This window comes from Phacochoerus africanus, chromosome 9 (assembly GCF_016906955.1).
Source record: "Phacochoerus africanus isolate WHEZ1 chromosome 9, ROS_Pafr_v1, whole genome shotgun sequence".
NCBI classification, from domain to species: Eukaryota; Metazoa; Chordata; class Mammalia; order Artiodactyla; family Suidae; genus Phacochoerus; species Phacochoerus africanus.
In genome coordinates, this window is record NC_062552.1 from 78,920,853 (window position 1) to 78,947,841 (window position 26,989).

The 26,989-nt window shown below is 41.9% G+C and overlaps 1 protein-coding gene across 1 annotated transcript in view; it reads left to right on the top strand.

The window, feature by feature from the left end:
• CHD8 (chromodomain helicase DNA binding protein 8) overlaps nucleotides 1–26,989 on the top strand; it is a 61,137-nt gene continuing 34,148 nt past the window's right edge. Inside the window, 5 exon segments of the mRNA XM_047796613.1 lie at nucleotides 1–106; nucleotides 20,496–21,551; nucleotides 22,411–22,782; nucleotides 23,502–23,887; nucleotides 25,122–25,236. Coding sequence (XP_047652569.1) covers nucleotides 20,709–21,551; nucleotides 22,411–22,782; nucleotides 23,502–23,887; nucleotides 25,122–25,236 — 1,716 coding nt within the window. The 5' untranslated portion in view covers nucleotides 1–106; nucleotides 20,496–20,708.

Here is a 26,989-nt window from a genome sequence, read left to right on the forward strand (position 1 = left end):
GCTAGATTGAAGCGAGGGCTGACCATGCTCCGCCGGAAGGCGCCTTGTTCTCCGAAAGGGTGAGTTGAAACGCTGGCTGGAAAGGAGGGTACCAGGACTTGTTCAGGTAGGCTTTCCGCTCACGCCCGCCGCTTAGTGCTGGTCCAAGAGTCTTTGCAAACGCTGAGGCTCTTAGAATTGCTTTCCATAACTCATCCTCCTCCTCGCTCCCCCCGCCCCCTGCCCGTCCCCCAGTTGTGAGGAATCAGGTGCTGGGTGATGCTCTGGACTGAACCATTCTCCTTTGTGAGAGGCTGGGGGAGAGGGCGGCTGCCCGGCCCGGGGCCCGAGCCGGGCCGAGCCGCGAACCCGGCTGCTCCGAGCCCTGTGGAGTTTTCAAGGCTTGTCATTGCATTACTGAGCTTCGTGTAGATTTGAGACAGCTCCTTGTTCTCCTTGCTCCTTCCGTGGAGGGAAAACTCCCCGGCTCCGTTTGGTTACTCCATACTTTGGGCTCAGAAGTGGGAGGTTAGGGTTTTTTCCTTTTTTTTTTTTTTTCTTGTTTTTTGCCTTTTAGTAATAAAGGTGGATAGGAAAGCATGGGGTGAACGTGGGCAGATTGGTTTACGTTATTAGATGTAATTTCTGTGGATCTTTGGGAGATCAGAGCAGGCTCTTGGACAGTGTTTAGAGATGGGGAAGAGGAGCTCAAGCCTTGCATCTCCATTGACAGGTCTGCAGAGCTCAGTGGTTTTTCTGTTGCATTATGTAAACTCTTCACTAGCAGGAGATACCTCCCCCTGCCTCGGAATGAATGCAATTTTTTATTTTCCGTCTCCTGTGTCGCAGGAAATTTCCCTGCCATTGCAGCAGCTGTGAACATGTAGCAGTTCCTACCTTTTAAGGAGCAGTCCCGAAATGATTAAGGCCTTTAAGGACGAGGTGAATAGTGGTGTGTTGATATTTAGTGGACCAATCTCTTTTGACTCTTCACGCTCAGTGATTGAGCATAGTGAGCCAGAAGTCGAAGACTTGGCACTCCATGTCTTTTTCTTTTGAAGAATAGACATGGTGGAACGCCCCAAACACCAAAGGTCCTGCATTTTCTGCATTGTCTGTGTCTGCTGCATCCTACCATCACACTAGCATCCACAGACTGTTTACTCTTCATCTTGTTCTAAACCTGTCAGTTCAATTGGGGATTCTCTGACAGGGGTATCCGTAGCATCTGATGAGGTCCTATCTGGTGTGGGGTACTAGAAGGTGAGTTTGTGATTTGAATAATGTTCTCTGTTAGTTAATTAGGTAATGTCTTCTGCTTAGGAATTTCTTTTGTATTAGTCACCAAATAAATTTCAGAACAAACTGTGGTCAACCTCTTAGGGCCAAAATGTGGGAAGCTTCTCATTCCAAGTATTTTGGATTATCCCACCCCTTAAAAGAAAAGAAGAGCTATAGAAAGGAAAAACATTTTCCATTTAGGAAGACCAGTCACAAGAATGGTATGCTGGTGGGTCTTCAAGGCAAGATGAAGGACATTGGCCAAAGAGAGGGTAACTGTGTATGGGAGAGGTAGGCATGAGGGGAGGTTTAAAACTGAAGTAGCAAAGGAGTAATGGATTGGGATAAGAGATGATGGAGCAATGCTTGGGGACTCGCAGAGTTCTTGCCTTCCCCATATTTGATCTGTCCTGTGCATTTGGCCTTTTGAGTGTGTCGTTTCCCAAATTGACAAAATTGATTTAGACACGGATAGAAAATGATAGAAATAGAAATCTGCTGAGCTGATCTGATCTGGTTGTGAACCACCATAAAACACAAATTTCCCAGGACAGCCTTCTCTGCCGCACCCATTGGGTCATGGGTAGCAGAATCTTGGCATTGTGGTAACCACCACTGTAGTTTGGTTTGTAGCAGGAAAATTTGCCATTTCATGTGTAGGGTCAAGTTTCTGATAGGTAAGGTAGGGTGGTGAAGGGGGTCAATCTTTAAAAGAAACCATTGCACACGTGTCCTTAGAAAAGGATGCCATTCAAGGGGGGCAAAGCTACCACTTAAGATTAATTTGTGAGTGCCAGGTACTGTGCTTGCTTACTGAAAGAATGGAATTTGATATTCTCATCTGTGGAAGGACTAACATTTTCATAGCAGCCAGCTGAATGCTAAACGCTTTGAAGATATTTGTCCACAGTCCTGAAAGGCTTAAGCTATGCTCTGAGCTTACGCTGAGCCTAATACCCAAAGGATAACACATATTTTCTGAACCCTCTACTCTCACCCCTAAAAGTCACTCCACTTCTGGAGTTGCATTTGAGCAAGTCCCTGATGTGCAGGTCTTTGCTGGACCTATCCTTGCACTACTGTAACCAACTTAGTATTTACTGTTTTACTTTTAGCATTTGATCCATTGGTATACTATCATGTTATATGTTCCTTTAGTTAGTTAGTTATTCTTTTTCTCACAGTCAGTGGTCTTCCCTTTATCTTCCTGTTATGATTTTGTTCATGTTGCCTTTAGTTTTAACTTACATTGTGCTTTTTTGCATCTGTCTTGTTGAAGCCACTTAAGAATGCAGAAAGACCTAATTTTCAAGATGTGGTTTCTTGGGTACCTAGTACCCAGGTAACAGTTGTATATCTATATAAGAAAGCTGCAGTATAAACCACTTATTATTGCCTAAAGGTTAATTTAACCATTTATTACGTTCTAGATTTTATCCTGAATAACCTCCCCCTGACCCATTTTATTTTGTGTGTATACCTGTGTAAAGTTGTAATTCAACTTTTTTTTTTGCATTTGTTAACTCTATTCATATTGCCTTTAAGATTTTCATTGTATCTACATTGCAAAATAAGTCTACTCCTTGTAGTTATTGGGTGTTTTAATTTAAACTACAAAGTATGTTAGTCTGTGAGATTTCTTATTAAGTTATTCGGTAAGTAACATTTCTGTTTCCCTTTATCCATCACTTTTTGTCCTTCAGTAGATTCTTGGTTGTTTAATGTCACAAAAGCAAAATGGTCAGCTTTAAAATATCTTAATTCTTGCCTTCAGATTGTTGCAGCAGGAGACTTTTAAAATAAAGCACTTAATTTCTACCCACTAATGTATATTACATGATAATAAAAAGCCCAGCAGGGATAAATAGAAAGACTGGCATAGATAATTGCTTTACATTCACCTTCAGCAGGGGTGAATCCAGGAATGTACTCTAAGCAGTGCAGCGAGCCTAGGCAATGTTCTAGACCCTTCACATTCAGACTATCCAAGCATTTTTTTTTTTGCTTTTTAGGGCCACACCCGCATATGGAAGTTCCTAGGCGAGGGGTCGAATCAGAGCTGTAGCCACTGGCCTACACCACAGCCACAGCAACTCAGGATCCTAGCCAAGTTTCGACATACACCACAGCTCAGGGCAATGCCAGATCCTTAACCCACTGAGTGAGGCCAGGGATCGAACCGCATTCTCATGTAATGTAGTTGGGTTCATTACCACTGAGCCACAGCGGGAACTCCCAAACCAAGGATGTTAAACATTAATTCTGTTTATGCATAATTTTTAAGAAAAAATTGGCTTTGTCACTGAAACATTCTGGATTTTTATCCCCTCCATATATTTCCAGAGAAATTTATTATGTATGACTTCTTTTTATTTGGTATGTTCAGACTTAATTTCATTTTTTGTTTTTGATTTTGTCTTTTTAGGGCCACACCCTCCGCATATGGAGGTTCCCAGGCTAGGGGTCAAATCAGAGCTGTAGCCACTGGCCCGCACCACATCACAGCCACAGCAATGTGGGATCTGAGCTGTGTCTGCCATCTACACCACAGCTCATGGCAATGCTGAATCCTTAATCCACTGAGGAAGGCCAGGTATGGAACCTGTGCCCTCATGGATGCTAGTCAGATTCGTTTCCACTGAGCCACAACGAGAACTCCTATTTCATTTTTAAAAGGTAATTAAATGACATACAACTGAAATTACTAGATAATAATAGGACTGTGCTTCTTTTCTCCCTTGTATGTCAGTACCCTAAGTCTAATAGTTCTTGTCCTTTTGGTAATGTCCTAGTATTCCAGTAGTTAGTAATTCTGTAATAACACCTTTTTGTTTTGTTTTGTAGTTCTCCTAAAACTATGTTAGTAACTCTTTGAGAAAGGATATGTGTTAAATGAGTTCTTATGTAAAGTCTTTCAGATTTCCCAAACTGTCTGTCATGGTCACTATAGAACCCTTTGGAATATCCTGCCTCCTTTTTCTCTTCCACTACATACTTTGGGGATATGTTATATCTTTGGGAATTATCCCTTTGGTACATGGTCCCATTTGTGATATGGGAATTTTTGATTGGTTCTAGAAGAAACCAATGATTTCTGTAATTTGGCTGCCTGTGTAAAACCAAGTCATAATAGAGTTTTGTAATAGAACATGAAAATCATATTTCATATATTCTATAATTTTTCATGTTCTATTACAGTTATCAGCTATACATCCATCTAAATGGGCTGAATGACTGGGAAGATTCTCCTGGGTTTTTGAAGAGGGGCTACTAAGTTGCATGAACATTGAACTTAAGCTCAGTGTTTCGTTCTTCATTGTTTCCATTCAGTACCCAGTCCTTCTTTGTTTACTTATTAATTCTCCTATATAGTGCTTTTGCCTGTTTTTCAGGTATGCTTTCTGTTCGGAGGACTTTTTTCATGAGGTCTTACATATACATAGGTAATGGTCACTTCACTGCTCTCCTGGAAGTCATGGGAATCAAAAGTTGAGGCACCAGGGTCTGGGCATGTGAACTACCAAAAGTCAGCCCAGTCAGTCAGAGAACCGGAAGTTCCCACAGGCAGGCATTGTAAAGTAAATGAAGTACTCTGACCTAGACACTGGCATCATTCCTACAAACACAAAAAATGATTAATTGAATTACCTGTGTGTTGCCCTAGACACCAGGGCTGGTTGAAGTCTGTTCCATGGTTTCCAAGTTAAAGAGTTATACTGCTTTCTCAGCACAGTAGTCCTAGTCCTTTCATCCCACCCAGCAGTCCTGCTATTCTGATTGTGAAACTTTTGCATCTGTTTCAATATCCCACCATTCTGCTTAGCACATCAACACAAGCCAAGTCTCTTAAGGAGTAAATTTGCTTTGAGAGAAACCTCTAGTGGTACACTTTTAAATTATTGAACAGGGAATAATAAACTCCTTTTTATTTGCCTATTGTGTGCCAAACATTGTACATTATCTTTTAATCTTCAGAATAACCCTGAATATGTAGGTAATGCTACTTTCATTTTACAGAAGAGAAAAAAATACGACTTAGGTTAGGTAACTTAACCAGGTGTAGGGCTCTGGTTTGTTGGATTTCAAAGCTCCATTCATATCGTCTCCCCCTATTTAAAAGTTCACTGCTGGAATTTCCGTTGTGGCTCAGCGGTAACAAACCCAACCAGTATCCATGAAGACTCAGGTTTGATACCTGGCCTCACTCAGTGGGTTAAAGATCCAGCTTTGCCATGAGCTATGGTGTAGGTCGCAGATGCGGCTCAGATCCCAAGTTGCTGTGTCTATGGTGTAGGCCAGTGGCTGTAGCTCTGATTTGACCCCTAGGCTGGGAACTTCCATATGCCGTGAGTGCGGCCCTAAAAAGAAAAAAAAAGAAAAAAAAAAAGAAAGGTTAACTGCTGACCCCTGTAGAACTGCCTTTGACCACAGCATTAGTCAAGTAGGCGTTCCATTAACAGGCACAGCCTTTAGCAGTTGTAGAACCTTGAGAATGTAAACATTTTTTTGTCTTTGTATCTCTGTCTGTTAGAAGGAAAAAAAAAGTTTCCTTTATTTAACTTAGTTATTTGGAAGATAAGAATATGTGAAGTACTTTAAACTCTATAGAGGAAAATTACTTGGTCAGTCTTGCAAATAACTCCATTTTTTAGCCAGTGCAAGTCAGACTAGCCCACTGAATTCATCAGTCTCTTGTCAGTGGGTCATTTTGTGTGCCTAGAGGCACAAATGTGATAGTAACGGTGTTTTTCCTCCCCTGCCACACACACTTTTTTTTAACATTAATGTTGCCATGAAAAGAGTCCTTCATAAATTATTAAGTAAATGTTTCTATTTTTCTGTTAGGTTGAAAAAAATATATATGTCTTGGCCCAGTTAAAGTAGGGCCTGAATGGTGGTGTGGGAGGGTAAGAGGACCAGAACTCTTACCTGACTTATGTGTATGGTGGGGAGAGGGTGAAATGGGCAAAGGGGATCAATTGTATGGTGGTTGTTGGAGAGTAAATTTTTGGTGGTGAGCATGTGGTAGTGTATACAGAAGTAGAAAAATAATGTTGCACACATGAAACTTACATAATGTTATAGACCGATATAACCTCAGTTTAAAAAAGAATTGTATATATCATTACTTATGCTGGATGTCCGAAAGTGGTGTCGTACATGGTGGATATATTCATCCAGTTAGGTATTCCTCATCTGGAACCCAGAATATTATTTTCATCTTGGTGAACATGTGCCAGTGAAGAGCAATTTCTCCAGATCCTGTCTAACTTGACCGAGGGGCAATGATCCTTTAAGAGCAGGATCCTATTTTCTGTCTTTAGATTTAGACCAAAACCCCCAAGATTTTACTGGAAAAAAAGTCTGCAGTGAGGCTGACGTAAAAATGAACCTATGCCTGGAGTTCCCTTCGTGGCATAGCAGAAACGAATCCGACTAGGAACCATGAGGTTTCAGGTTCGATCCCTGGCCTCACTCAGTGGGTTAAGGATCCAGCGTTGATGTGGGCTGTGGTGTAGGCTGGCAGCTGTAGCTCTGATTGGACCCCTAGCCTGGGAACCTCCATATGCCTTGAGTGTGGCCCTAAAAAGCAAAAAAAAAGAAAAGAAAAGAAAAGAAAAATGCACCCATGCCCCACTTTTGAGTCACATGGGTACATTTTCATCCATTTACTTCTTGCCACAGCCTTAAATTGGCCACCATTAAGGCTTTAAGTTCCCAAGCCTAAAGGACATAACTGAAATTTCATTGCTTTCAATAGTGATTATCTATATCTCACTATAGAAAATAGTCTTTGATGTGCATTAGATGCATCCTCTTTTGCTGTATGTAAAAGCTGTGTCTGATAAAGGTCCTGAAAAGTAAGGATGCCTAGGATTTTATGATGCCTTTTTTGAGTGTTTCTGGTAGGAAAGATGCCACTGCCCTTTACTCTCTCAGCAGTCTGAGAGAAGCCCTTGGTTTCGGTTGGTCGGATACCTCCACATTACCCCTCTGCAGCCCCACTCCCACTCACCTTTGGCTGGAAGCTGAAAGTGCATTCCTGCAACAAAAGTACATTGAGTGTCCGTTACCACCTGATAAGGAAAGGAAATATTGTAATAAGTCATTGTAATAAGTAATATTGTAATAAGTCATACACAGTCCTTGCCCTTGTGCAACTTGCATTCTAATATGGGGGTGAGGGAAGATGGCTATTAAACAATTATATGACCAGTTATTCAGCCTACTACAAAAGAGAAATTATGCATATTACAGGAGAATTTATAATAGGGGCATGTAACCCTTAGTATAGTTGAGTGGTTAAGACTGTGACTTCTAAAGTTCCCGCTGTGGAACAACGGAATATGCAGTGTCTCTGAAGCACTGGGATGCAGGTTTGATCCTGGGTACAGTGGGTGAAAGGAGCAGCTGTGGAGTAGGTAGCAACTGTGGCTCAGATCTGATCCCTGGGTTGGAATCTCCATGTGCTGCGGGACAGCCAAAAAAGGGGCGGGGGGAGAATGTGACTTCTGAAGCCACACTACCTAAATTTGAATCTGGCACCACTTTCCACTAGCTGTGGCCTGTTAGACAGATTGCTTCTCTCTCTGTGCCTCAGTTTCCTCATCTATAAAAAATAGATAAGTTATTTCAAGTTTAAGAAAATTGAATATGATTTCCCACTGTGGCACAACGGGATTGGTTTGATCCCCAGCACAGTGGGTTAAAGGATCTGCTGCACTGCCGCAGCTGTAGTGTAGGTCGCACCTGCAGCTTGGATTTGATCCCTGGCCTGGGAACTCCATATGCTGCAGGGAGGCCAAAAAAGAAAGGAGAAAGAATGAAAATTAAATATGCCAGTGCATTTTCATTGTCTAGAAGAAGGCCAGTTGTGTAGTGTACACTCAACAAGTTTGGCTCTTTTTTTGTCTGGGAGGTCATGGAAAGCTTTTCTTTGAAATGATGCTACTGAAGTGAGCTTTGAAAAATAAGAATTAAATAGGCAGAATGGAGGGGAACCAGTCAGAAGGCAATTGCAGTAGTCCAGGGACGTGAGGGATGGTAAATTGATCCAAAATGAGGCAGATGTGGCTGGATGTGAGGGATATTTAGTAGGTAAAAGGCAGGATTTTAAAATATTAGATAGGGGTGGTAAGGAAGAGGCTTTTCTGGTCTCTGTGGCCATAACTGAATAAGAGATGCTGGAGGATGGTTACACTCTGTGTGTGCTCATACATGGTGGTGATTGTGGAGGAGGCTAGAGAAACTGCAAAGGAGTCAGTCTCCTTGAGGCAATAAGCCTCTTATAGGGAAAGGTGGACAAATGGGTTAGCCAGGGAGACTGGAGATGCTACCAGGAAGAGCTCTTGAGTAAGCAAGTGAAACGCACAGGCCTGGAGTTCAGGTCCCTTGCCCAGAAACATGAGAGACATAAAGCATATAGGTGGTTCATTGAAGAAGATAATGAATAGTAATTGAGGCCATGTATATGAATTAGATATTCTTGAAAAGAAAGTACAGAATGAGACAAAAAGAGGGCCTGGAACCAATGCTTGGTCAACTTTAGCAATTAGAGGCTGGTAGAGGAGAAGAGTAGCAAAGGAGAATTGGGCAGAGTATTAAAGCATAGTTGATTTACAATGTTCTGTCAATTTCTGCTATACAACAAAGTGACCCAGTCATCCTTTTTTCTTTTTATGGCTGGAGCTTTAGCTGCAGGCCTGTGCCAGCCATGGCAATTCCAGATCTGAATACCATAGCTTGTGGCAATACCAGATCCTTAACCCACAGCATGAGGCCAGGGATTTAACCCACATCCTAATGGACACCATGTTGGGTTTTTAATCCACTGACCCGCAGTGGGAACTCCAGGATCCCTGAGTTGGATGCTAGTGACTTAGAACATCTATAGCAGGTTTAGGCTGACTAAAGCCAGTTAGTTTTACATGATTTTCAGACTCTAGAATCTGAAGTGTTGTTACCCCTGTTTGCTTTAAATTAGATTTAATGTAGAGGAAGTAAGAGGTGCAGTGCATTTTCAAGTTCATAGATATTAGCCGGCTGAAGTTAATGAATTATTCTGAAGGTCATTAGTCTGAGTGGTGACCCCCTCTAAAGCTGATTAGCATCTCCCGGGTATGGAGAGACTGGCAAAACCAAATTTGTTTCCAACTATCTATCCAGCAACATTTGTTGAGTACTTCCTGGAACATAGTGATTATATACCAAGATGTGTTCCAGGAGTTCCCACTGTGGCTCAGTGGTAACGAACCCCACTAGTATCCATGAGGATGCAGGTTTGATCTCTGGCCCTGATCAGTGGGTTAAGGATCTGGCGTTGCTGTGGCTGTGGTGTAGGCTGGGCAGCTATGGCTCTGATTCGACTCCTAGCCTGGGAACCTCCATATGCCACAGGTTTGGGTCTTAAAAAAAAAAAAAAACAAACCAAAACAAACAAACAAAAACCCCCAGTAGGTGTGCAAGGTGTTTCATTATTCCTCATTAATGGCCCTGTAATTTGATCCACCTTTGTACAGAGGCTGAACTGGGTGGGACAGAAATTTGAACCCAGATCCCTCATCATTCCTCCACATACAAATGTAACTAAAATGTGAAGTAAAAGATACTTATCCCAAAAGAGTACTTAACAAAATGCTATGGAAGCTCATATGGGACCGATTACTTTTGACTTGATAATGAAAAGTAGGGAGGCTTTCAATTATTAAATCCAACGGACATTTTATTTTTATTTTTATTTTTTTTGGCTGCACCTGCGACATGTGGAAATTCACAGGCCAGGGATCGAACCTGTGACACAGTAGCAACCCAAGCCACTGCAGTGACAGTGCCAGATCTATCCTCAGCCTGCTGTGCCATAAGAGAACCTCCCCAATGGAGATTTTAAAGTTCTTATAAGACATTTTTGCATTGCTGATGTAATTCATCACTCTTTCCTCCTGTAACACTCTTTACTTCTGTGACATTGCACTCTGTTTCTTTTGCTTTTCCTTTAATAGCTGCTTAGTAGGTATATCTTATTCTGATTCTTAATTCTTGATGTTCTTCTGGGTTCCTCCTTAGCTCTTCTCACTTTACACCAAACTTCTCAAATTTGGGGGTTTCTAGCTAAGTGTTTTGTTTAGTCTGCATAGTATTTAAAACCTTTTAAAAAGTTAGTCAGGGAGTTCCCGCTGTGGCACAGTGGGTTAAGAATCTTACTACAGCAACTCAGGTGACTGCGGAGCTGAAGGTTCAATCCCTGGCCTGGCACAGTGGGTTAAAGGATCTGGTATTGCGGCAGCTGTGGCTTAGGTTCATCAGTTTGTGGCCCGGGAACTTCCATATGCCATGGGTGCAGCCATTAAAAAAAAAAAAAAAAATTAGTTGAATATATTGAAAACCCGGAAGATTTACATAAAATTCTGTACTTCTGGCTTTTGAAAAACCTGGAGTTCTCTCTCAACCTTGAATTGCATTTCTATATGGCAACCCTTAACTAGAGCTGACTAGCAGCTGCTCTCTTTGGAATGGACATCCAGTTCTTTATAGACCCCAGTGTTCTCTCATCTTTCCCAACAATATTGGTGCTGTGTTTCTTAAACTTACTCTGCTGTGTGTGTGTGTGTGTGTGTGTGTGTGTGTGTGTAGGTTTTTAGGGCCACACCCTTGGCATATGGAAGTTCCCAGGCTAGGGGTTGAATCAGAGCTGCAGCTGCCAGCCTACACCACAGCCACAGCAATGACAGATCTGAGGCACATCTACAGCCAACAAACACCACAACTCATGGCAATGCGGGATCCTTAACCCACTGAGCTAGGCCAGGGACTGAACCCAAGACCTCATGGATACTAGTTGGGTTCATTACCACTGAGCCACAACGGGAATTCCTCCACTCTTTTTTTTTTGTATTTTTTTATTACAGTTGATTTACAGTATTCTGTCCATTTCTGCTATAGGAACTCCTCCACTCTTAAAACTACTATTTTGATACTGATAATTCTAAATCTATATATAAGCAACTTTTGGATTTATACATCCAACCTCCTATTGAGTATCACTACTTAACATGCTGTAGGCAATTCAAACAAAACATGGCTGAAGTCATTTTCCCCTGTAAACTCTAGATTCTGCCAATTTAAAAAATTTTTTATTTATTTATTTTGTCTTTTGTCTTTTTAGGACCGCACCCTTGGCATATGGAAGTTCCCAGACTATGGGTTGAATCAGAGCTGTAGCCACCAGCCTACGCTACAGCCACAGCAATGTGAGGATCCAAGCTGCATCTGCAACCTACACCATAGCTCACTGAAACACCAGATCCTTAACCCACTGAGCAAGGCCAGGGATCAAACCCAAGTCCTCATGGATACTAGTTGGGTTCATTAACTGCTGAGCCACAACGGGAACTCCCTCTACCAATTTTTATCCTAAGTATTACTCAGCTCTGTCTCTTCCTTACTATCTTTTTTATGAGAGTTGCAACATTTATTTCAGGTTCTCTCTCTTTGTTTCTTTTTTTGCCTTACCTGTGGCACATGTACGTTCCAGGACCAGGGATCGAACCTGCGCCACAGAAGTGACCAGAGTCACAGAGGTGAAAATGCAGGAGCCTTAACCTGTTAGGGCATTATAGAACTTTCCCATCATTAACTTTTGAACCTCACTGCAGTGATTTGGCTCTGATCATCTTGTTAGGATTCTTGGTTGCAAATAACAGAAATCATCTTTTGGCTAACTTAAGCAGAATGGGAATTTATTCTAAGGATATTGTGTGACTCACAAAATCAGTGGGAATGCTAGAGAATCTGGTTTAGAAAATGATCTGAAATCATGGGAGAACATGCCAGGATCACACCGTTGAACAGTCAGTTTATGATGCTGCAGAATCCCAGTGTCTGCCATTGCTGAATTTGTCTAACTTGTCGGTTCTGAATTTTTGCATTATCGCTGCAAAGTCAAAGTTCTCCACAGGAATGTCCACTTAAATTAGGTTAAGTCGTGTGCTTATTTCTGCTTCCCCACCCCCACTTCATTCCTCGCTGCCCTAACCCCAGCTCTATAGTGGGAGGTAAAGATCCGTCTTCCTTTGAAGACTTTTACTTACCTTGAGCTATTTCCCCAATATAGGAAAGGGAGTTTTGATTGCTGAGTAGAAAAAAAAAAAAAAAAGCAAATATCCACTATACAGCTCTTTTCTGGACTACCATAGCAGCTTCCTAGCTACTTCTGTGTCCTCTGTCCCCTGATGGCCCAAATCTATTCTCTGTCTGGCTCTAACATCCAGAGTTAGCTAACTAAAATGCAGTTCTGACTACGTCATTTCACAGAGCTGAGTAATACTTAGGATAAAAATTGGTAGAGGGAGTTCCCGTTGTGGCTCAGCAGTTAATGGCTGCTGAGTTAGTGGCTCCTCATCCAGCTGTAAGAAAATAATTTGTCACTGAAGGCTTTCTTTAAAGGGTCTCGCCCTCACCTCTCCTTTCAGTCTTGTCACCCTCTAATTTCTTCTTTGCAATGTACATTTTGGCAAGACTGAACTGAAGAACTACTTAGAGTTTCTTCTACATGCGTCATGCTGTTTTTTCCTTGCTCTGCTTAGTTTTACCTTTTCCTCTTACTGTCCCTACTGCCTGAATACCCTGTTCTTGTAGCCCACTTTACCTTCCCTAGTTAACTCCTCCTTATCCTTTAAGAAACTACTTCCTTGATACCTTTTTCTTGTGTTAAGTCCCTTTCATCTGTGTTCCTGAAATAGCCCCTTGTTTATTTCATTGCCGTGTCATCTTGAAATTGTTTACATTTGTACTATTGTCATAGTCTCTACTCTTCACCCTCTCCCCACATGTATACACAAATACACTCCTATCTGTTGTGAGTTCTTTGAAGGTGGAGACTGTCTTATTCATCATTGGTTCTCTAATACTACCGTATTACTCCGTTTATTGTATGCTCAATAAATGGTGAGATAATGAGGCATTTGATATAGATCTTAAAAGGTAAGTAAGATTCTGATAAGGCATAGAAATGGAATAAGGATGACATAATTTGAAGGCAACAGTATTAGCTAGGCTTAGATGAGAAAAAATATATGACAATATCAAGTTGTCTTTTTTGGCCAGCATGTCTGTGTATCTGTAGAAGAGTAGGAAATAAGTCTGGGAAGGCAAAATATGGTCTTAGGAATTATGTTTTAAGTAACAGGGAACCTTTGAAAGTTTTCAAGCAAGGGACTGATTTGGCCGTTCTGTGTTTTAGGAAGTTAATCTGGTAGCAGAAAGGATTAGTAGGGGGAAAGATCAATTATGAAGCTTCTTTCTCTTACACAAGCAACTGTATAAATAAAGAAGTGGCAGCAGAAGTAGAGGAGTGAGATACATGAAATTCTGACTTTGCCATTTTGTTTCATAATTGAATCACTCAGCTCTAAACCTCAGTTTTCTCATAGGTGCAGGAGGACTGACTTGATATGATTGGCAAGTCTTTGCCAGCTCCAAAATCTATGATATATTTGCAGGATAGTCAATGGGACTTTGCAAATGACTTAACGGTGGATACAAGAAGAGGTTTCAGAGGCACCTTTGAGGTTTCGAGCCTCAATGAATGGGAAAACAGTATTGCTTGTTTGAGTGGGGATTGTGTGTCCTTAGCATTAGTGGTAGTAAGATCTTCAAAAATAGATCCAAGGCCAGGTTGATCTTCTTCCTCCTTTGTGTCCTAGAGCACAAAAAAATAGGATTTCAGCAGAAACTAGTGGTCAGGACGTAAGCAGCTGTTTTTATTAACAGTTTACGTTGGGGTAATTTAAGCTTGCCTACCATGCTTCTGAGGTTGGCCACCCTGGGGAATTTGAGTGCTCTCAAGTGCCATGGCAAACTGGACACTGGCCCATATGTCAGAGGGGCTGAGTTTCAAGAGAAGAAGTGAAGACCAGGTTTGGGGATGAGGAGTGGGTGTGTCTCTTGGAGAGAGGTGCTGGGAATTGTTCGTGGGTGCCTGGGGTTCCTTTCTAGAAAGTGATACGGCTGCCCAAGGGTCAGAGTATCAAGAATGCAGTTTGGTTTGTGGCAGAGAGAGTCTTTTAAAAGTAAAAGGCTCCAATGCTCCAGCAATTGGGCGGACTCACTCCTATGATGAGGGCAGATTTGGTCCCTTTTAATAGGTCGTGGAATAAGGTGTAGTCACTACAGCAAAGGGGTTGACAGGGCTGCTAGAAGAGAATCTAGAGGGGGGAGGAGTTGGCCTAGTGTGGAACCCTCCCTCCCGAGTTTAGACTTTGGTGTGCAGAATACAGTATAGGTGGTGGAGGAATTTAATCCCCAGGACCAGTTTCCCGTAGCTTGAGACCGTTTCTCTGGCCAGCACACCTCCAGTCCCTTTTCTTTTTTTTTAAGCAAGCTGCAGGCTTCGCCTCGGCCCTAGAAACCGGATAGGCCTCTCCGTGCGCTCTCAACCTAACCCCGCGGCGGCGGGGGAGGGGGAAGCTCTGTTTAGTCCCACCCTTTGCGCTGTTTTGCGTCTTTGCGCCCATGGTGAGTGGCAGTGGGGTTTAGCCAATGGGGACGCGGGGCGGGCAGGAGCATCAAGTTAGGCTGCGCAGGAGGAGGGGGAACTGGTGCTGGAGAGACAGCGAGAGGGGCGAATCGGCCCCCCACGGCCGCTGCAGGTAAAGGCACCTCTCTTACCCCGCGGGGTGAGGCACAGCTCTTTTTCTTCTTCTGGGCTTGTCGGGCCTTCCCGCCTGTAGCTTTCGCCCTAACATTGCTCCCACCGGGGCATCCACACCCCCCCCCCACACACACACACTCCGCATCTTCCCGTCTTGGCCATCCCCACCCTGGAGGGCACCTCGCTAGCTCACTCTCTCAAGTGCATGTACCTCCTCTTCATTTTCCGGGCTCCAGTTGTCAGAAATCTCTCTCCTCTGCTATATGGGCCTTCCTGGCACCAGCCCCGGCAGTATGAGCAGGTAATGTACACGGGTCCCGGCCACCCCCGCCCCCAGTCGCGTTTTCCTCCCCATCAACCCCTCACTTCCTTACCCTGCCCCTTCTCTTCCACAAGAGTACATAATTTTTGTAGTTTCTTCTTTACCCCCTTGAACATACGTACATGATTTTAGAGTTCATAGTTGCCTATTTCGCCTTCCCTGTTTTTCAGAAGGACTCACTTTACCAGCCATATTTGCCCCCAAATGTCCATACCCTGTTGAGGTTTGAGTGCATTTTCCTTCGGTAATTAGAAAAACAAAAAACAGAGTGGCCACAAATTTGGTCGTGAGAATGGTGAAGATAGAGAAAATGGCTTAGGATCTCGATCTTCTTGAGGAAATCTCCCGAGTGGCCTTAAGTTAATAGCTCTATTTCTTACCGTCTGTGTCCTTCCATCCTGATCCTCTGCTGACCCTAAATTGTGATTACATTCACCTTGGATGCTTATTTCCCATTTCTATAAGGTTTGAGACCCTTTGGGTCTCACAGATGTCTCCTTGGTACAGTTTTTAAATCATTCTCTTAAAATTATGTTGGTGATTTTCATCTTAAACCTTCTGATTTATTTTCAAGGGATTTCTTGAAACAGTTTCTACCCATCTTTTGTTTCAACAATGTCTGCAGCTGATCCTCTTGAAAGGATACAGTTTCCAATAACAAGATTAATACTTTGAAGTAAAATAGTTTGTTCTTTTCTGAATCTTTGACCAGTTAGAGGTAAAGTGGGCTTGGCTGGTACTTCTAAAAGTGTATATTGCAAAAAAAAAAGGTCAGTATTTGTCAATATGGTATTTGTCTCTTATCTTCGAAGAGGATGGGCAGTACAGAGAAATCTGTAAATGGAGATACAGTTCATTTTATATAATTTTATGTATTAGACAACTGGACTGATTTCTGTTCCAGTGTTTCTCATCCACCATAAACAGTATGATAAACCATGAGAAATCTTATCCCACCACAGAGATGTTAATAATCCTTCCAAACCAGGGGTGCTTCTCCTTTCTCTGTCCCTGCCTATCCCCCCCAGGCTGCTCCTCTGCCACTGGTATCTTTTACAGATCCTCACAGGCCAAGAGATATCATCCAGTTTTATTGAATATAAATAACATAAACAATGGTATGTGTTTTCCTTTTATAACTTGTATCACTGAATATACATTTTCAAACTTTACATACCTTTCATCTCCCAGTGAGAATCACTGCTTTGTTGAAAGGTATGGGGGAAAGTATAGAGGAGAATTAAAATAAAGCCCTTGGAGTTCCCGTCGTGGCACATTGGAAACGAATCCGACTAGGAATCATGAGGTTGCAGGTTCCATCCCTGACCTCACTCAGTGGGTCAACAGTCCGGCGTTGCTGTGAGCTGTGGTGTAGGTTGCAGACGCGGCTCGGATCCTGTGTTGCTGTGGCTGTGGCATAGGCCAGCGGCTGTAGCTCCAATTAGACCCCTAGCCTGGGAACCTCCAAATGCCACAGGTGTGGCCCTAAAAAGCAATAAAATAAAGTAAAATAAAACCCTTTATGATTGGACAAACAGGTTGTTACTGAAATGGGTATGGGTAAGGAGACATGTAGAATAAGAACAAGAGAGTTGGGACTCTCGGTTTCCAAGAAAATCCAGAAGAACTGTATTAGAGGTAATAAAGCTGCAGAACATCAATTTGTGCTTACTTTAAGGGGAAGGAGTAGTTCCTCCTTTAAGAAGCAGGTGAGATGAAGGGCTATTATATGAAGAATTTCTCTGGCTTGTTATTTGGAAATTATAGATGCGTGGCTTTGGATTTTAACCTTTGCTGAAGTTCTGCTTCTCCCCAGCTCCCATCCCACCCCCAAATTTTCCGTCATTATTCTGATCATTAGTTTGAAATCATGGAAGGTCATAGAGGACAACCATCAAACTCTGTCTTTCCTTTGGAGCATATACATGTCTTTTTCTTTGGGGCACTGGTAGGTGAAGACTAGCTTTTCATTCTCAATATGATATAAGTCTGTTATGATTTCTTTATCTAGGCAGTTGCTTTACTTAGGGATATCTTAAGGGTTTCACGTATTTGGAATTTTTCACCAGGATTTAAACCATAGAAAGAGAATCCATGGAATAGATGAGCTTGGTAGAATAGGCCAGATATGGATATAGCCAGGATGACCCACAAGTCGGAATAGAAAGAGGGGTGAAGAAGTTGGAGGTATGTTCCTGAGAAGGTTTAATCTTTTGCGAGTCAAGGACAACGTAAAGGTGTAAGGCCAGAAAGAAGCAGGAGGAGATCTGTTTCGGCACAGTGGGTTAAGATCTGATGTTACTATAGTGGCTTGGGTTGCTGCTGTAGCGTGGGTTCAATCCTTGGCCCAGGAACTTGTGTGTGCCTTGGCATGTGTGCCCCCCCCCCCAAAAAAAAGGAAAAGCAGAAAACTAGGATTAAAATATTTGTACAAGATGAATTAAGTCAGTAGAGGTGAATTTATGGGATGGGACTAAGAAATAGTGAGACTTGAGTGTGTGGCATTAAGTCAGTGGTGAGGTTTTTAAATTATTGGACAATGACTATACCAGAAAAAGCAGAAATTTGGCCCCAAGATTGGAAAAGGAGACAAATGATAAGTGCACTGACCTTTAAAGACTTATACTTGAGTCGTATAGAAGCAAGAAATATGTTGGAAACTGCTAGCCTGGTTTCTCCCCTTAAAAAATGAGATCTTTCTCACTGTTTGAGATTGGGCAGTTGTAGAGGGATGGAAGAGCATTTGAGTGAAAAAAAAGCAAGTAGTCCTGGAAAGGACAAAATATGCCATGGAAGAAAAAGCAGGTTAAAAACTATTATTATCAGCATAAACTTGTAGTTAGTGGAAACTTTCACTGTAGTTCTTTGTGATACCTAACTGTTAGATATTTAGTGTAACTTCTCTGACCGTGAAAAGGAGATGAACGATAATAGGCAGCAAAGTAGGGCATAACTAGAAAAAAGTTAATGGTAGTATTGAGAAAACTTATAAAATTATTGAGTAGATTTTCGTTAAATCAAGAAACATCCGTAACTCTTCTGATCACCATTTTGAGGAGCTTTGGGGCAGGTGTTAGATAGGAGAGGGTGGAATGAGCTAGTGGAATAGTTTAGCCAGGGAAGTGATAGGGACCCTGGTTGAAATGTGAAGGGTATACAGTTACTGAGGCTAGGAAGATCTTGTTTAACATTGGTAGAGACGCCATGTATGCTTTGTAGTTTTGACTGATATGCCAACCTCTGATGAATCAGTTCTCTTTATCTATGTCAGAGTTTCTGGGCTGTTTACCCACATTGTGTCATTTAAAAAGGATAGCTGAAATGGGTTAAGGAAGGGGGAAAAAAGTTTGGGGTTGTGTGAAAATTCTTCAGTCAAGTCTGTACTGTGTCACTGACTGATTTCTTCTCTGTTGTCTTTTAAAAGTTAGGAGAAATGGTGTTATTAAGCAAGACTCCTGGATTGACAAATATTGATATCATATACAAAGAGCAGACACTACATTTTCATATAGTTTAGTTATCTAGTAATGTATTTATAAATCCTTGTCTTAGTTGTTCCTTTTTCCAGCATTTTTATGAACATAAAGCCCCAGATGTGGATTTAGTAAACATACTTTCAGTTATTTGTACAACAGTTTTTCAAGATCGGAAGCTTTCTTCAGTCTCATCCTAGAATCAGGGAATACCATTTAGTTTTGCTTAAGGGCTGAATGGTTCATTCCAGACACTGCAAGCAAATAGTTTAATTCATTAAATATTTTTGGAGGACCTACTGTGTATGCACTATCCTGCTGGTTCTTTAAGGATCCGCAGATGAATAAGACATGATCCCTACCATGCAGGAACTCTTGTCTCTTGGGGAAACAGGAGCTGGGCCACCATGGAGGATTGTGCAGGGTGTGCATTGCACATGTTTATTATCATCGTAGATAATATGTTTAGTGTGACAGTTTTCCAGCAGATGGCAGACAAGCATCTTGAGGAGGAGACAGCTTTTTATAATTTGCACAAAGGAACCATTTGGGCCTTCGGAGGAAATGGACCTGAGACTTATTGTAATCAATGTTGAGTATCTAAAGTGCTTTAAATTAAAGTGCAGACAACACCTGGGTATTTAAAAAAGGTGAGGAAACCAAGTCATCACAAATGGCTCATCTTATGGAGAGGTTCAGGGCTCACCTTATGGAGTAGAAGACCTTTGAGGGTGGTAGAGATTTCAGCTGAAATATTTGGGAGGAAGGTGTGAGGATGTTCCAGGGAGAGGCTACAGCATAATAGGCAAAATCATGCAGATAGCAATGTCATTAAGGGAACTGTATTGTCTAGTTGGACTGGAATGTAGGGTAGGGTATATATAGGGAGTGATGGGAGTGAAAGTTGGGAATATAAACTGGAACTGGAACTAAATTGTAGGATTCTTTGAATCTCTTAGGAAGTTTTTGATCTTAAATATGAGAAAGTGCGGAGGGAACTTCATAACAGAAATACTGTGTATAGATTAATTGATAGGTTAACTAGAATAAAGTTTGTGAAACTTCCTGGGTAAAATTTTGGTTAAAGGTGGCTATTTTTATCAGTAGTGAGTAAAAGTATCTAAAATACAAGGGAAACTTATAAAATAGAGAAGTCTTTATCTACCTATAGTCACTGAAGTATTGCTGGTATGCTGTTAAGTTCTGTCAGCTTAAGAACCTGAAATAAAAGGTGAATAAATATTAAGTTTTCTAATCTCTACTTAAGAATGATAATTGTAAAAAGAAGTGGACAGGAGTTACCATCATGGCTCAGTGGTAATGAACCCAACCAGGATCCATGAGGACGCAGGTTTGATCCCTGGCCTTGCTCAGTGGGTTAAGGATACAGCGTTGCTGTGAGCTGTGGTGTAGTTTGCAGACTCGGCTCAGACCCCACGTGGTTGTGGCCTGGATTGGCGCTGCAACTCCAATTTGACCCCTAGACTGGGAACTTCCATATGCCACAAGTTCAGCCCTAAAAAAAAAAAAAGAAATGGACAGAGACACCTGAGTGATCTTGACAGATAGAAGCTTCAAAGCCCCCAAAGGGAGTTAATTTCTTTTTTAATTTTAGTTTTGAAGCAGAAATATGGATGTTCTTTCTGTTGTGTCTCCATCCTCAGATGACCTCGCATTTCCATCTTCTCTCATTATGTTGATGCTATTTGATATTAAGGGTAGTACCTAAGAAGGAGAGCTTTTCCCTGAGATCACCTACTTTGCTTATTTGTCATTTGTCTTCCTACAACAGGAGTTCCACCTCTTCCTCTGAAGACCTAGCCATCTTGCTCCATGAAGGTCAGGACAATCTGACATGCACTTGTTTCTTGCCTCTTTATGTGAAGAGTAGTCCTCTTCCATTGTGTACATTTTTTTCTTAATAGGGGAGGGGAGGGGAGAGCCAGTACCCCCCCTCCCCTTCCCTCCCTAGACCTTGGGGAAGTACCCCCATTGCTTTCCCAAGATGGCAGACCCCATCATGGATCTGTTTGATGACCCAAATTTATTTGGCCTGGACTCTCTGACTGATGACAGCTTCAATCAAGTCACGCAAGATCCTATTGAGGAAGCCCTTGGACTGCCAAGCTCTCTGGACTCCTTGGATCAGATGAACCAGGATGGTGGAGGTGGTGATGTGGGGAATTCATCAGCAAGTGACTTGGTCCCCCCACCAGAGGAAACAACCCCCACAGAACTTCCCAAAGAATCAACAGCTCCAGCTCCAGAATCTTTAACCTTGCATGATTATACCACTCAGCCTGTCAGCCAAGAGCAGCCAGCCCAACCTGTCTTACAGACACCGACGCCAACATCAGGACTTTTGCAGGTCTCCAAGAACCAGGAGATCTTGAGCCAAGGGAATCCTTTCATGGGTGTCTCTGCCACAGCTGTCTCCTCCAGTAGTGCTGGAGGGCAACCATCTCAGTCAGCCCCTAAGATTGTTATTCTTAAGGCCCCACCAAGCTCCTCAGTCACTGGTGCCCATGTGGCACAAATTCAGGCCCAAGGTATCACCAGCACAGCTCAGCCCCTCGTGGCAGGCACAGCCAATGGTGGAAAAGTCACTTTTACCAAAGTGCTAACCGGCACTCCCCTTCGACCTGGTGTTTCCATTGTCTCTGGTAATACAGTGTTGGCTGCCAAGGTCCCTGGGAACCAGGCTACTGTTCAGCGCATTGTCCAGCCCAGCCGACCAGTAAAGCAGCTGGTCCTACAGCCAGTTAAGGGTTCAGCTCCTGCTGGAAACCCTGGGGCCACAGGGCCCCCACTGAAGCCTGCAGTTACACTGACCTCTACACCTACCCAGGTGACTTGAGTGAAAGGGGGCGGTGAATTTTGGTTTAGTAGAGGGCCCAGCAACTGTGAGAGCAAGCACAGGAGAGCTGTCTCTAGGAAATCATGTTTAAATTCTTTTTATCAGTAGTATTGACAGCCACATGTTTATTACTTACTAGAAGAAAGTAGTTAGTGTTAACATATTTTTTGAGCTCTTACTACATTTACACTGTGCCTAGCTGGTACTGAACAAGATAGACACAGTCCCTGTCGTTACAGAGCTCACAGTCTGCCAGGAAATTACAGACCTTAAATGAGAACTCACAATAAAGTATGATGTAAAGTTGTATGAGAAATGTAAGGATGCCATTGGAACAAAATGGTTTTTGAAAAATATATTTATATTTGCAAGACTTATGGAAGCTATGTATCTTTCCTCTGTTCTTATTATTAAGATCATCCTTCTATGATTTTGCCCAGGAAAAAGGCTAGTTTCTATTGTAAGAAAATTGAGGCTCTGGCCAGAAGAGTTTGGGGAGAGAAGAGGGCAGTATTCAGATAAGTAGGGCTGGTGGAGAGAAGCTGTAAGAAGATAGATTTTAGTTCACTATAAAGACTTTATTCTAAGAGAGTTCCAAAAAATGGAATGACTGCCTTAGAGGATAGTGAGCCTCCCATCAGTTTTTCAAGACTAGGCTTGATACCCACTGGGCAAAGCTGTTACAGAAAAGATTTTTATCTGGACAGATAGGAGAATGAATAAAACGAATTGTATTGTGTCTTCTGACCCCCAGTTTTTATTTCTAGGATAAGGAAAACTGGTGTAAATATTCAGAGGTCTACCATTCTTAATGTTGTACCTCTCTTGCAATTTCCTTTCTTCGCTCTAGGGTGAATCAAAACGCATCACGCTGGTCCTCCAGCAGCCACAGTCTGGAGGTCCCCAAGGACACCGGCATGTCGTGCTAGGGAGTCTACCAGGCAAGATAGTGTTACAGGGCAACCAGCTAGCAGCCCTGACTCAAGCCAAGAATGCCCAGGGGCAGCCTGCCAAAGTAGTAACTATCCAGCTGCAGGTGCAGCAGCCGCAGCAGAAAATCCAGATTGTACCACAGCCTCCATCGTCACAGCCACAACCCCAGCAGCCACCCTCAACCCAGCCAGTGGCTCTCTCCTCTGTGCAACAGGCTCAGATAATGGGACCAGGACAGGGCCCAGGACAAAGACTTTCAGTACCACTCAAGGTGGTACTGCAGCCACAGGTGAGACTTACAGAGTTAAGAAGGAAAACAAGTCTCTTAGTCCCTTGCTCTTACCCTCAGTGACCACTCATTGTTGAATGTGGGGCCAGTCTAGATTCCTACCTCTGAAATGAGATGCAGACTTTTATTTCTTTCACCCATGGAAACTTTGTTTTAATTATGTCATGAAAAGATTTGAGGGTTATTTTTGGGTTTAGAATAAGAGATGATTTGTCTAGTACTTGTTGAACTTTTCATTTACAATCTTTTCCTAATGTTCTCGTGAATAAAAATGACAAAATATCATCCTACTTGAAAGATAAAGACTGTTAAAGGGTCAATGATTATCATTCCTCTCGCCCCGAGGGAGATACAGGTAGGCCAAGAGTAGATCTGAATTTTTTTACTTTTAGCCTAGAGGCCAGTGTTGGCAATATTGTTTGAAATTTGGGGGGATTATAGAGATGGGTATTGACATTAGAAGCATGGCTAAAGGATATCGAAGGTTAATTTGACACAGATTTCTTGCCTTTTCTCATCCCCTTCCCACCATAAAACAGTTTTCTTTCTTCTTTTTTTTTTTTTCTTTAAATGTGTCTCTAGGTTCAGTAGGAGTTGGTCAGAGTTTGATTCTTGAGTAATTAGAGAGTTAAAATTTCTAGCCTACCTGCTTCAGAGCTCTTTTATTCAGGTCATTTCACTACAAGAATGTTGAAATTTTAGTGTCTTTATTTCTATAGGCCGGCTCTTCCCAAGGGGCATCTTCTGGGCTCTCGGTAGTTAAAGTTCTAAGTGCCAGTGAAGTGGCAGCTCTGTCCTCACCAGCAAGCTCTACCCCTCATACTGGAGGCAAGACGGGAATTGAAGAAAACCGTAGGCTGGAGCACCAGAAGAAACAAGAGAAAGCAAATCGGATTGTAGCAGAGGCCATTGCTAGGGCCCGTGCTCGGGGTGAACAGAATATACCTCGAGTCCTGAATGAGGACGAGTTGCCCAGTGTTCGGCCTGAGGAGGAGGGTGAAAAGAAACGCAGGAAGAAGAGCAGTGGGGAGAGGCTCAAAGAAGAAAAGCCAAAGAAGAGCAAAACATCTGGTACCTCCAAAACCAAGGGCAAGAGTAAGCTAAAGTGAGTACCATCGCTTTGCTATTTTGATAGGACATTTGAGGACAGTGCACTCATTTTAAAATTAGTACAGAGAGGAACTACTAGTATTTAGCAGCTACATGGTTAGTGCACGGTGATCTGTTTATCATAGAAGATAATAAGGCCTTTCTTTTCTCTGTCCCAGGTGAGCACCAAGGCACAGGGAAGATAGCCAGGCTTGTGTTAGGGGTTACATTTAAAATCTGTGACTGTTTTTCTGTATTCTTCCTGATTTTCCATCACCGTAGTGTGAAAGAGACTTCTCACTACCTACCTCCCATCCACACCAGTAAAAGACCCCTGGTTCTTGGCATTTCGTCTGTGGACTGGAGAAGATTTCAGCAACCACTCTCAGCCTCAGACAGTTTTGACAGAACCATGGCTTGCCACATAAATCTTCTCACAATTAAGTGTCTTTTCTTCCTTTTTTAAGTCTTGTAGTTTCACTCCTTTCTCCCTAGCTCCTGCTTCCTAAGATTCATTAGGCTTTGTGGTGTAATTAAAATAATGCTTTCTATTTGTACAGGATTTTTTAGCTTTAAAAAACAAGTTTCAGGAGTCCCATCGTGGCTCAGTGGTTAACGAATCCAACTAGGAACCATGAGGTTGCTGGTTCAATACCTGGCCTCGCTGAGTGGGTTAAGGATCTGGTGTTGCCGTGAGCTGTGGTGTAGGTCAGAGACATGGCTTGGATCCCGAGTTGCTGTGGCTATGGTGTAGGCCAGCAGCTGTATCTCCGATTCGATCCCTAGCCTGGGAACCTCCATATGCCGTGGGTATGGCCCTAAAAAGCAAAAAAAAAAAAGTTTCATATCTGATATCTTACTCGATCCTCAACAACTAACTGTAAGGCCCAGTATTATCATCAGTGAGGAAACTGATGCCCAGCTAGTCACAGAACTGGAACTAAAATGAGGCCTTGTAATTCTTAGTCAGGAGTTCATTCTGTTATGTTACGCTATTTTCCTTCTGGTATCTGTGAATACAGTGGTAGCGAAGATTTGTCAAATCTGATGTAAAGGTCAGCTGGTAGTTTGGAAACCCCAATATCTTCTTCATCTAAACACCTTGCTCGGTAGCTGTGTATCCCATAGACGGAAGGTCTAGAGACCTCTGTCTGGAAGCTTTGTATGTGATGGCTTACATTTAATCATATTTTCTTACTCCTAAATTTTTCTTGCCTTCACTGTAACTAGATTTATTTTTTCCTTTTTAGCACCATCACTCCTGTGGTGGGTAAGAAGAGAAAGCGTAATACCTCATCTGATAATTCAGATGTGGAAGTCATGCCTGCACAATCACCCCGGGAAGATGAAGAAAGCAGCATTCAGGTAAACAGATCACTAAAGAACTTATTTAAAAATCATGTTTAATTCTGACAGATAAACCAGGAATAGATACTGAAAGATAATAAGCCTATGCCCATTTCAACAGTTTTTCTAAACCAGAGGTAGACCTAAAACGTAAAAGAGTTAAGAGCTGATCATGGTCATGTCTTTTAAATTTAAATTTTTAAGCAAAAAGCATATAACTATAAAAAATAGCAATACCCATTTTATTAAAATCCAACAAATAGGAAATTATTCTATATGATTGTTATGACTATGTCAATACTTTGGTCGGTCGGTCTTTCTTTCTCACTTTCTTTTTTTTTGTCTTTTTAGGCCCACACCTGTGGCATATGGAAGTTCCTAGGCTAGGGGTTGAATCAGAGGTACAGCTGCCAGCCTACACCACAGCCACTTGTGCTCTGAGCTGCATCTGAGACCTACACCACAGCTCATAGCAGTGTCAGATCTGTAATCCACTGAGGGAGGCCAGGGGTTGAACCCAAGTCCTCATCGATACTACTCGGGTTCATTACTGCTAAGCCACTATGGGAACTCCTGGTTTTTCTTAGACCTTCCCAGCTATCCCTCCTGCCCCACTTCTGCACTTCAGGTTCTCACTCTGAACTTGGTGCTTAAGGTACAATGTTTTAGCTACCTTTTGGAGATGAGTGACATTAGGAAGAGAATAAAAGAAGCTGGATCAGAAGAGCTTTAGTCCTCTGTCTCTGTTGCCTTATGGTACCATCTTACTTAACTATGTCTAAATTCCTTATCTGAAAAAAAAATCCTTTTTTGGAAATGGAGGTTTACTAAATGAACCTCAAGTGCCTCACTAAGTATCAATACTTAAATGCCTCCCCTCTTCCTTAAAAACATCTGTACAGTGACAAACTGAGACTTGGGTTCCTCTGGGGAATATTATCATGTGAGAGTAGCCAAGACATTTTTGAAAAGGAAAATGAGGCAAAAACTAGATTTAACAGACATTAGATTATATTATGAAATAATAATTACTAAGAGTTTGGAATTAGAGAGGAAATAACAGATTAGTTAAAGCTAATAGAATCTAGAAATGGATGCAAACAGTTATGAGAATTTATTGTATAAGTTAAAAGACCATTAAATCAATGGAAAGAAGCTTATTCAATAAATTATGTTAGGACAACTGACCACCCATTTAAGAAGAAATAAATAAACTGGGTTTTTTGCATTATTCTTTAAACAAAAACACATTCTAGTTCAATCAAAGATGTAAATGTAAAAATTGAAATCACGAACCTTTATAAAGCATAGGTGAGGTGTTTTTTTTTTTTTTAAAGTAATTATCAAGTCAAATAGATTTTCTCAGGAGGGTAGTAAAATACAGAAGTCATAAAGGAAAATATTGGTATTTTTAACTATGTAAAAATTATGCATGTATAACAACCAAAAAAAATTTCCTAAACAGTGGTAGTGGTTAAGACCACAGATTCTGGAGGAAGATTTCCTGGGTTCTCATCTTAACTACTAACATTGTCACTTCAGGCAAGTTTACTTAACCTCTTGGTGTCTCAATTTCCTCAGTGCTAAAATACAGATAATTATATATCTACCAAGTAGGGTTGTTAGGAGGATTAAATGTAAACATTTACAAAGTACATAGAACAGTGCTTAGGTAAGACAGCATAGTAAGAGTTATATATGTGCTTGTTAAAAAAATAAAAGGTTAAAATATTTGTTAAACAATCAAAACACCAACTGAAGGAGTATTTTT